The sequence below is a fragment of the Hippocampus zosterae genome, chromosome 9 (genome assembly GCF_025434085.1).
Source record: "Hippocampus zosterae strain Florida chromosome 9, ASM2543408v3, whole genome shotgun sequence".
In the NCBI taxonomy this organism is placed as follows: Eukaryota; Metazoa; Chordata; class Actinopteri; order Syngnathiformes; family Syngnathidae; genus Hippocampus; species Hippocampus zosterae.
In genome coordinates this window covers 15,393,991-15,404,994 of record NC_067459.1, presented here as the reverse complement: position 1 = coordinate 15,404,994, position 11,004 = coordinate 15,393,991, and the positions used below count along the sequence as shown (strand labels likewise).

The 11,004-nt window shown below is 42.6% G+C and overlaps 2 protein-coding genes across 2 annotated transcripts; one reads left to right on the top strand and one right to left on the bottom strand.

The window, feature by feature from the left end:
- The first annotated feature begins 2,214 nt into the window (after nucleotides 1-2,214).
- On the top strand, nucleotides 2,215-7,483 carry nelfcd (negative elongation factor complex member C/D). Its single transcript, XM_052076590.1, has 15 exons — nucleotides 2,215-2,406; nucleotides 3,142-3,254; nucleotides 3,498-3,607; nucleotides 3,700-3,809; nucleotides 4,022-4,129; nucleotides 4,703-4,855; nucleotides 4,976-5,106; nucleotides 5,322-5,487; nucleotides 5,661-5,795; nucleotides 5,872-6,011; nucleotides 6,142-6,256; nucleotides 6,337-6,432; nucleotides 6,506-6,646; nucleotides 6,777-6,906; nucleotides 6,990-7,483. The coding sequence occupies exons 1-15, from the start codon at nucleotides 2,350-2,352 to the stop codon at nucleotides 7,022-7,024; spliced, it is 1,740 nt and encodes a 579-aa protein (XP_051932550.1). The 5' UTR covers nucleotides 2,215-2,349; the 3' UTR covers nucleotides 7,025-7,483.
- On the bottom strand, nucleotides 7,265-10,591 carry ctsz (cathepsin Z). The gene is made up of 6 exons (XM_052076611.1): nucleotides 10,387-10,591; nucleotides 9,334-9,497; nucleotides 8,823-9,002; nucleotides 8,592-8,742; nucleotides 7,747-7,909; nucleotides 7,265-7,664 (listed from the first exon to the last, which is right to left on the bottom strand). The coding sequence occupies exons 1-6, from the start codon at nucleotides 10,509-10,511 to the stop codon at nucleotides 7,536-7,538; spliced, it is 912 nt and encodes a 303-aa protein (XP_051932571.1). The 5' UTR covers nucleotides 10,512-10,591; the 3' UTR covers nucleotides 7,265-7,535.
- Between the last annotated feature and the right edge of the window lie 413 nt (nucleotides 10,592-11,004).

The window sequence follows — 11,004 nt, the reverse complement described above, 5'->3', positions numbered from 1 at the left end:
TAATGAATGCCTTCTTGAATTGAAACCCTGCTAAGACTTCACCTCTTGAATCTGATGTTACAAAACAGGTCAGGTGAAAAGTTGTGAACACAAATGTTAAGAAAGGTCGCAGAGATGCGATTAGTTTGGGGGGGGTTGATTATTCACCGTTGTCCCTTTACAGTTCTCAGATATGATTTAAAGGCAGTCACCTTTTGTTTGGGGATTGGGTGATGTACTGGGGAGAATTATTATTTTATTTTTTTTGTCAACTTTACATGAGAATTGATGTTCACAAAGTGAGAATGAGCTGTCCGACAACCAAGGAATGTACATTTTCTTTTTAGGGTGCAGCTTCCCTGTAAGATTTAGGTTGAACATATTGTGTTGGATTTAGATTTAACACAGATTGTGTGATTTATTCGCCGCGGGTATGACCTTTTTCTGCTCCTCTGGCTAAATAATATAATTCATATGTTGCAGTTTGCAATTTTAAATAATTTAAAAAGTTTTTTTTTCCCCAAATGGCTGGACTTGTTGAACTTCTCATCTATATCTTACTTAGTTTCCTATAAATGGTTCTATGAAATAAAAAATCTGTGATTCCAGTACTACTTTAAATATTGTCTGACTGAAAGAAACTTGAGGGTGGGGCTCAACAATGTGTTCCCATGAGTCATTAGTGTACTGTATATGCAAATCGTGAGACCAAACTTTAATTTCATATCCGTAGCAGATGTGCCACCTGCTCATTTTGGTCTGTTTAAGGCCCAGAATCATTACCTACATTTAGAGAGCGAGAGATTACATGTTATAGTCTGGATCAGGTGTCACCAACATTTTTGAGGGTGAGAGCAACTTCATGTGTACCGATTGTGTGAAGGGCTACCAAATTGATACACGTCTGAAATAACATATTTGTCCAAAATACCTTCAATAATATGAGGATGTGTTATTTTTAATACTTGATGATTTAAATTGTCAGACTTTGATCGTGTTTCGAAATGTCTCACAGTACTGCCAATGTTTGCATTTTTAAATCATAATTTCTACTAGCAAATCACAATGTCCAGGCATTGGCGGGCTACTCAAGTGGTCTTCACGGGCTACCTGGTGCCCGCGGGCACCATGTTGGTGACCACTGGTCTGGATGCACCCTGCAAAGATGGATTTTTTTGGGGTACAATACTGTCAAATCATTGTGTGAAGTTATACAAAAACAAGACATGCATATTCTTTTGCTAAAAAATAGTTGTCACCTAGAGTTTGTGTATAAAAGTGGGCTCTTCATTTATCCTATGAGTCTCATTTTTCCCCAGAAATTAGAACTGCTTTAAAAAAAAAAAAAAGTTATTTTTCCTCCCCAGCAGTAAAAATACTCTCATTTTAGAATTCAATGACAACACTGATATACGAGCTGTCTTGGTCCATAATACAGCTAGTTCCTGCTTCAGCCAAGTGTGAACGTTATTTCAATTTTACAGCCCGGTTTTCTGGCTGGTGTGGCTGCTTTAAGAGTGCCTCATTGTCGAGGTGTGGAAAAGACCCGTAACAACTGGGTGGGATGTCCTCTAGCCAATGCAGGCTATAAGCAGATATATTTTTGGGGCTTACAGGCAGAACTGTGCAAGGCGAAGTAGCATCCATGTTTCAATTCGTAGGATGGAGTGGTATTTGATTGACATTGAGTGGGACATGATGTCAACTCATCCGGCGGACCAGTACACAATGTTCCACAGATAAAACTGTTTTTCATGATTTTGAAGCCTCATAAATGTTTTTTTTCCAAATCATTAGAAAATTTGACAGGGTTTGTAAGAAAACCGCGGAGTCAAACTTCCCCGGTGACTTTAAATGATCTTCCAGTCCATGGCAGAAGTACAGTACAATTTACCCCTCTTGCGTCATCACCCGTTGTCATTCGTGCACCAGAATAAACATTGTGTTCCACTCAGTTTGTAAAGGAAATTTTGACGAAACTAATGCTTATTTTTTGTGACTTATGTGCCTTGATTATGACACTAGTATTTTGTCTCGTTTATTTATGACCATTCTTAACATTTAAACAGATTCCATTATTATTCCATAATTACAATACTGGGGTGACCCCCCAAAAATAAGGAATTTGAATATAGTGGGCTCGTAACGACTTCGTTATAATCCCAGTGAGCTACATTGTGCGACAGGACAAACTCGGGAGAAATATTAAGGGAGGCGTGGCTTACGGTTCACCGTCTCGCCATTTTCTTCCAGTTGTTATTAGCCACCTGGCTAGCTTATTCAAAGATCCTCACAGTGTTTCATGCGGTAAGGATAACAAACTACCAGTTAGTGCAGTTAATTAAATTCTACACTCTCGTTCCCGTCAACATGGACGAGGAATATTATAGTGGCGCTGGGGATTGGGAAGGCCCGGACGCTAACACGGTAAGATTTTTGACTGTTTGGCTGGTTATCGTGAGCTAGCATGACAATTGAATAGGAACAACAGTCAACGATGTGTTTACACATCAGCCGTACAATATTAATTGTTCAGTTGTGGCGAATTGCTTAGGAATGGAAGATAAAGTTCATTGGCTACGACATGCACATTTCACATTGAATGGACTTACTTTCTTAGCGATTCAAACTGACCAAGATAAATTACTTTTAAACTTTTCTCCACCATTAATGTGATCAAAGAATTCCACTACTATATTGGGAGAAATCTTTTCGAGAGGTGAAGTAAAAAAAAAAGGATTAATGCGATTGCACAAGTGTGCACACACGCTTGTACATGGCGATGTAGATGTGTTTGGTGCCCTGTAACTGAGTGCTCCTAGTTTTCACCTTACAAAAATGTGGCAATTGAAAATAAGGGGTGGGGGTTTTATATTCACTGTACAATCTGTGATGCTGCCTATAAATCGCAAATTTCAGTCAATTAGAACACTACTAAATTCATAGTTGTGCTCAACCTGTGCGCTTGCGCTTTCACAACATTTGCAGCAGTAACAAAGTGCTTTACAGAACACAACATAAAACATTAACAGTAATACAAAGAATTTCTTGATGTGTAAAAAAAATCCACATGAATCACTCTTGCAGTGTAGGGCTTCACTTAGCAGAAACATCCATCCATTATCTATAAAACATAAAAACAGTCTTGCCATTTTCTTCCAGGAGGATGCGTATGTTGACGTCGAGAATTTGGGGAAAATCCAGGAGGATTGTTTGAAGAAATTTTCCAGCAGGGATTACATCATGGAGCCTGCCATTTTCAACACCCTCAAAATGTACACACTTGTCTGTTTTCATGCAAGTCATGGTATCTTTTGATTTGTTTATTTCACCAAATCTGCAATTGGCTGGCTACCAGTCCAGGGTGTACCCCGCCTACTTCCCAAAGTCAGATGGGATAGCCTCCAGCACATAAATGACCCTTGTGAGGATAAGTGGATTAGAAAATGGATGGATGGATAGGTCCTAAAATATGCCAAGGACAATAAAGTTGAGCTACTCTTGTATTTTTATTGCAGGTATTTCCAGGCGGGTGGTTCTCCCGAACACGTCATCCAGCTTCTGTCGGAAAACTACTCTGCTGTAGCTCAGACCGTGAACCTTTTGGCGGAGTGGCTCATCCAGATGGGTCGGTAGCTCCTCCCACCGCGCCTCTGCTTCTCCACACCGTGCATGCTGTGGCCTTCGTTCATTTGTCTTGAATTTTCATGTGTTTTCCAGGTGTCGAGCCCGCGCAAGTACAAGAACGAGTTGAGAATCATCTGAAGAGTCTGCTGATAAAGCACTTTGACCCCCAGAAAGCAGATTCCATTTTCACCGTAGAGGGCGAGGTACCAATGAGCTAATAATGCAGTCAAGTCGCCTTCCTAAAATAATGCCATAATCTTTGAAATGGTTTATCATGGTCCCATTTTTTTGTTTATTTAATGTGAGGGGGGAAAAAAACTCCCTGCTATTTTTAAGAGGTGTGTGATCGCTTTCTGCATTCACGATAAGGAACAATCAGATCGAAAAGTGGATGAGATTCAAAATATGTTTGTAGACTCCCGCTTGGCTGGAGCAGATGATCGCTCACACGACGTGGCGAGACCTCTTCTACAAGCTCGCTGAGGCTCATCCCGACTGTCTGATGCTCAACTTCACCGTGAAGGTAGAAACCTTTTAACGCTTTCATTCCACAAGACGTACTTTTTTAAATTAGGCCCCGCCTACTAAGGACGTACTTGTACGGCTTGTCTTTTTTTTTTTGCGTCATAGAGAGGAGGAGGGTCTGATCAATCTGAATGAGAATAAGCCGTTTTCATTGTAAATCATGTAAAAAGCGACCAGTAGGTAGCAGTGGTGCCTCATGTGCTTGAAATTCGTGCTTTTACAAAAAGCTCTTTTTTTCCTATTTTTTTTTGCCCAGGAATCGCCATTTCCATGAAACATAGCCATTTTGTAATGTCGATTGCTGAAGAATGGAAAAAGATAGAAACCATTTTTTTTCTGCTGAAAGAACAGAGTCCAAACTTTATTTTGGTAGGCTCCATGATATAGCATTAGAACCAAATATTCTGTGGGCATTGCAAGATCAGTCAAAATCCAGTAAAACGCTGGGATTGAGGAGGTTGCTCCAGTGAAAATGGCCGGGATTGAATGAGTTAAAAATTTTTAATCAGAGTAATTTGTGGATAGAGGGCCTCAGTCAAATCCAGCTGTAAAAGAAACGCGTGTTGTGTAGCTGATTTCAGACGCAGGTTACCAGGGCGAGATCACCAGTGTGTCGACGGCGTGCCAGCAACTGGAGGTTTTCTCTCGTGTTTTGAGGACATCTTTAGCCACGCTGCTGGACGGAGGAGAGGAGAACCTCGAAAAGAACCTGCCAGAATTTGCCGTGAGGCCCATTTGGACAATTCCCAACAGTATGTAGTTGTATCTATGTTTGATAGTTTGATGAGTTGTTCTTTCTTTCTGTCCCACCCCCCCAACTTCCCTGATTTTTGGTTTCATCTAGAAAATGGTGTGTCACGGTGAGCACACATACCTCTTTGCTCAGGCTATGATGTCCATTCTGGCCCAGGAGGAGCAAGGCGGCTCTGCTGTGCGCCGGATTGGTCAGGAGGTGCAGAAGTCGGCCCACAAGAGGTGCTCTACAAGCGGGTGCAAATACCCCAGGCAGACACCAATGATTGACATGCTATACATCATTGCACATGACCCCTCTCCCCCCCTCCAGAAAAAAAAAACGCCACTGCACTGGACAAACTTAGAGATGCCAATTTAATACTGGCCTTAAGGTTGTCAGTTGAACATTATCTTTGGTACGTATCTGTTCATTGCGTCGTCTTGTGTCGCGTCAGGGGCCACGATGCCAGTCAGATAACGCTGGCGCTGGGTACGGCAGCAGCCTACCCTCGTGCCTGCCAGGCGCTGGGGGCCATGTTGTCCAAAGGAGCCCTGAATCCCGCTGATATCACCGTGCTGTTTAAGATGTTCAGCAGCATGGACCCGCCTCCTGTGGAGCTGGTGAGGAAATCCCGCACCGTACAGTGACATTGTAGCATAACTAGAACATTTGAAATGTTCTTCTATTGTCAACCAGACTTTTATTTTTTTGGGGGGGCCCATTTAAATCATCCATTTTAAATGGGAAGAATCAAGGCTATGGATATGAGCATGTCCTGTTTCGTGTTCCTCAGATCAGAGTGCCTGCTTTTCTGGACCTTTTCATGCATTCCCTGTTCAAGCCTGGCTCCAAGATCAACCAAGACCACAAGCACAAATATATCCACATCCTGGCGTACGCTGCCAGCGTGGTCGAGACGTGGAAAAAGGTTTCAACCTCTCACCTTTTGTGCTTTTAAAACTAAACGCTAAGGGCCAAACTGATCTTTTCCGTTCGGGTCTCAGAACAAGCGAGTGAACATCAACAAGGACGAGCTAAAATCATCCTCAAAGGCCATCGAGACGGTGCACAACCATTGCTGCAACGAAAACAAAGGCGCCACAGAGTTGGTGGCTGAGCTCGGAACGCTGTACCAGTGCATACGGTGGGTGGCCAAAACCAAATAAAAACGCTAATGAAAAATCCCAAACTATTATCATTACCTTGTTCATCCAAAATCAATGGACATTAATCAGTGGGTGGCTTTGGTTGTTCTGGTGTCAATGTTCCCTCAGATTCCCAGTGGTCGCAATGGGGGTTTTGAAGTGGGTGGACTGGACCGTGTCGGAGCCCCGCTACTTTCAGCTGCAAACAGATCACACACCGGTCCACTTAGCTCTACTGGATGAGGTACCGAGAGAGAGTTGAAGTCTTTTAATTTTTTTTTTTTCTAAAAGGCCAGCTAATCGTGGCGTTCTTTCCCCCGGCAGATCTGCACGTGTCATCAGCTGCTACATCCTCAAGTTCTCCAGCTGCTCATCAAGCTCTTTGAGACAGAACACTCGCAGCTCGATGTCATGGAGCAGGTGTGTGTGTGTGTTTTATGGTTCCTCACTTCAGGTATTCTCAAGTGACGACAACTTTTGACTTTGCTCCCAGCTGGAGCTCAAGAAGACCCTCCTGGATCGGATGGTTCACCTGCTGAGTCGTGGTTATGTCCTGCCCGTGGTTGGCTACATTCGCAAGTGTCTGGAGAAACTCAACACAGACATCTCCCTCATTCGCTATTTTGTCACCGAGGTAACGACTCCAAAGGGGAAAAATTAAAATGTTGGCTCTGATATCGTCTCCCTCAAAAAAAAAAAAAGCCCAAACCAAAATATATTTAGTCTGTAAATAACACTGACCCAACTGTCCTGTCCTTACAAAGGTCCTGGACGTGATTGCACCTCCGTACACGTCGGACTTCGTTCAGCTCTTCTTACCCATCCTGGAAAACGACAGCATCGCCGGAACAATCCGCACAGAAGGAGAACACGACCCCGTCGCGGAGTTCATCGGTACACCCTCACCGCCCCAAAACTCACCAAACTACTTTTTGTCATCTTGCTTTTGGAAACTAACAAATTGTTTTATTTTCCAGCTCATTGCAAGTCAAATTTCATCATGATAAATTGAAGACGACGGTGTGTACCCGGAAAGAAATGAGGACAAAGGACAACTTTTTGGACTGATCAGTCTGATGATGCAACTTGGGACTTTTGTGGCCATTGAGGTCATCTTGGAGCTGTTCGAGATGCATATTCAGTACAGCTCCATCTCAGCACAGTGAGTGAGAAGAAGGCCACACAAGCATCACTTTGAAGACGGACATATTTTCAGCAGAATCATTGTGTGGAAAAAAAAAAAAGTCACACCTTGTAGATTGTTAATGCACGCTTTAATCACCTGTGTAGCACTCACAGCAGCAGAATGTGACGGTGGTTCGTCTGCCTGTATTTTCTATTGTGGGGAATATTTGCTACTGTCGCACCGATCGTGTAAAAAAACTTTTTTTTAGACTGTTCAACAATCAGAAAATCACAACAGATCCAACCATTTGGCATTTTAATTTAAAAATCATTTTAAACACAAAAATATGTTCCCTTTTCCGTTCTGATTAAAACTGGATCCAGAGTTCTGGTGTGATCTAGACGAAGTAGTCTTTCGGAACGATAGGGTCTCCATAGGCACAATCAGTCTCCAGTGCCAGGTTGTAGGAACTTCCGCTTCCTCCCTTGTAAGCGCTGGTGACGATCCTGAGCCAGCCCTTCTCACCCTGACAACATGATACTTTTTCAACACAAGGCCACCGCGTGCGCCCGTAATTTGACTTTGTAACTCTTGAGACAAGCGCTTACCCACGGCTCTCCCCAAGAGTTCCGTACGATCCAGTACTCCACGCCGTTCTCCACTCCCCATCCCGCCACTGACACGATGTGGTTCACGATGGGATCTTCAACGTACTCTGAGTAGAGACCGCCGTTGTAGTTGTCCAGTTTCTCTGTTGCCATGATACCACAGCTAAAAGCACAAATACCCCTCGTTATTTGCAAATGATTTGCTGGAACGATACTACTCTGCAATCCTTCTATGGGTGCAATTCAATCTATTTGAATATGTAGGGAAATTGTATTCTTAAAATTCAAAAAGTGGAACTCGTTATACAGAATCACATATTTAGTTTCATTTTGTATAACTTTGAAAGCCAAACATTAAATTTAGATAAACTTACGTCACCTTACCCTCTAAAAAATATTTTAATAATGTATAATGAATGTGTGACAGTGCCCCCCCCTCGATATTTGGGTTCGACGGTAACTGAGCCCTGCTGTGAACAGCACAAATCTGCAAATAGTAGTTGACGCCCCCCACCCTCAAAAAGATTTCTAATCACCTACATGTAGCTCCTAAAATTACTTTGACATAGTTCCTTGGCGCCAAAAGCAATACTTTTATATGACACGCCACTTTGGCCTGAGCACAAATACAGCAAAAAGATGAACATTTTCAGCAAATAACAGGATAAACGACACCCCCCCAACCCTCTAAAAAAAACATTGTAAATGAGTTTCACTAAGTTAAAATAACCTTTTCTACGATACTCAAATTTCTTCACATGAACTAGTACAAGCAATTGCTCAATGAGGACACTTATGATGTTTCCGAGTTGAACTTGGCAGATTTCAGTAATTATTCAACCAACCTGATCGGTCCTCGGGCATAGATTTCAGCCATCATCTTCTCCCTCCCACTGACCGCCCCGTAATCGCCCACTTTCCACAGGGTGTAGTTCTTCACAACATTGCAAACGCCGAAGGTGGTACAGGTGCCGCACTCGTTGAATGGTTTACATTCTATGGAAGAGGGATGGCAGAATATAAAACGGGTTGGGGGGGGGGGTCGCTCGGTCGCTGTCACTCTGAGAGAGCCTCACTCTGGTCTTTGGCCTGGTAGTTATTGCACGTCTCATCCGGGATGCCGTGGGTGTTGGCGTATTCCCACACCCCGCCATGATCGCCGCCGTGACAAGTGCCGGCTCCTCCGCAGTCCACCACATGCTGCACGGAGAGGTACGCGGAAGGCCACGCCCCTCGCCGCTTAATATTGATGCGATCTGGACAATGTGGTAAAAAAAAAAAAACTTTGGTAAAATGCCTCGAGTGTCACTTTGTCCAGCTCAACTTCCTTGAGTAGTCAATTCTCCTACCATATTACCCAAACTTTAAAGGGGAAGTTGCGTAAAAAATGTCTTTATAATATGTTATATGGGGCCACACGAGTCAACCACAGAATTCTCTACAACAGTTATGGAGTACAAATTGAACAACAAAATACACCCGTCTCAGGGGATGGTCATTTTGCCACTTGCTGATGGGTTTTTTTTTTAATTGTCATTTGATAACAATGATAACGTGTTTGACACAAGGAGAGAAGATGCATCCAACCTGCCATTGCGCTGGTGCTGCCATGAGCCCAACATGAGCCGCAGTACTGAGGAATGTGCTGGTTGCGGGTGGTGCTAACATAGTTGATCCCGCTGACGTTCCTCCAGTCCCACGATTTGGGCAGATCAGAGATGTTTAAATACTCGTGAGGGAGAGGAGAGTTCCTGAAAAGAAAACACACAGGTTGGATTTTTATTTTCCTATAAATCCATATGTTCGGTGAAATTACTTGATTCAGCCTGCCCGAAAGACCACAATTGCCTAAAAATAGTTACTTCTCAAGAAGAGACATTTTTTGGTGGTTTTCTGAAACAAAACCAGATATGCTGTCTCAATAAAATTAAACGGGCTGTCATTCATATCGCGCTTTTCTACCTTGAGTACTTAAAGCGCTTTACATGGTTTACCTTATTCGCCTACTGATTACGTAGCATCAGGAGCAACTGGACAAGAACACTTCGACTTGCGAGTCGGTTCGGAAACGACCTCGAACACGGAACAATGCCGCCCCTACAGGATTATGTATGGAACACAGCTAGTTTATTGAAACGTGGACATTGCACAGGGACTATTAAAAAATATATTTGAAAATGTTGTAATTATTTGCACAGATTTGTCTAGTAATTCGTTTTGTGATAAATGTGTTGTATTATAAAGACAATTGTGGAGACTTCACGCACACCCAGATTAATGAATCATATTATTTTTAATATGGCCGCCTGAGGGCTGAACAAGTTCTCACCATGTGCCTTTAAAAAATAAATAACGTCAAACTTCATTTTCTACCAGTACTGTGCCTTTAAAAAATAAATAATGGCAAGCTTCATTTTCTAACAGTGCTGTACACATCACAGTTGACTTCCGAATTATGAAACAAACGATTACCCAAGCGCGTTTGCGGTTTATTAAAATTTTAACGCAGTGATTCACAGATGTATTATATATATTATCACTTCATGTGGTTTACCGTGTCGTCACTTCGAACTCGTGACTGCCGACATGTTAGCCATGTCGCTAAGTATGTAGAAAATTTGCTCAAAACATCCAACTTACCTCAGTCCGAAGCCGTTTGTCCTCGGCGTGGGAACATAACAGGGCTCTCTCCTGTTAAAATACAGTCCGGCTGACGTCGCAGACAGCAAAACGGAAAATAAAACAACGGACCCCGCGTTGGCCATTTGGGCAAGCCGCTTTACCGGTAACTTTTACGAGGGACTCGTTTCTGTCGATGTCACATGACACTGAATCACGGCATCATCGGAGCGTCAGATAGACTTAACGATGTAAACAGCGCCAACTAGTGGCTTGTAAAACAACTAATGCCGTGCCTAAGGTCTTAAACTATGGTTGGAAGGAAATACTGGTCGAAGTCCTGTTGAGTGAATTTACTACAGTACATACTTATTTTTTATGAGGAGGTGACTGATTAAACTCCTTTACTGAGATCTTAAAAAGGCTGAAATTAAAAGTAAAATACAGACTTTGAAATTGAAATGCACCCTTTTGTTAAAGGAAGAAATCTCCCACGATTATCATAAGCATCATGCTTTAGTTTTACTTTAAAAAATAAAATAAAAAGGTCAAATGAGCACTCATTTGTTCTAATTTACACAAATATTTCATTTATTGTGCTGGTTCGAATTGTGGTGAATAGAGCTCAGGCGACATCGC

What these genes read in the sequence shown, in the direction of transcription:
- nelfcd (XM_052076590.1), top strand. Translation starts at nt 2,350, where the DNA reads ATGGACGAGGAATATTATAGTGGCGCTGGGGATTGGGAAGGCCCGGAC. An exon ending in ATTTTCAACACCCTCAAAAT is followed by an intron (nt 3,255 to 3,497) that starts GTACACACTTGT and finishes TTTTTATTGCAG; the next exon opens with GTATTTCCAGGCGGGTGGTT. An exon ending in ACGCTGTACCAGTGCATACG is followed by an intron (nt 6,012 to 6,141) that starts GTGGGTGGCCAA and finishes ATGTTCCCTCAG; the next exon opens with ATTCCCAGTGGTCGCAATGG.
- ctsz (XM_052076611.1), bottom strand. Translation starts at nt 10,511, where the DNA reads ATGGCCAACGCGGGGTCCGTTGTTTTATTTTCCGTTTTGCTGTCTGCG. An exon ending in ACAAACGGCTTCGGACTGAG is followed by an intron (nt 9,498 to 10,386) that starts GTAAGTTGGATG and finishes TTTTCTTTTCAG; the next exon opens with GAACTCTCCTCTCCCTCACG. An exon ending in TATGCCCGAGGACCGATCAG is followed by an intron (nt 7,910 to 8,591) that starts GTTGGTTGAATA and finishes TTGTGCTTTTAG; the next exon opens with CTGTGGTATCATGGCAACAG.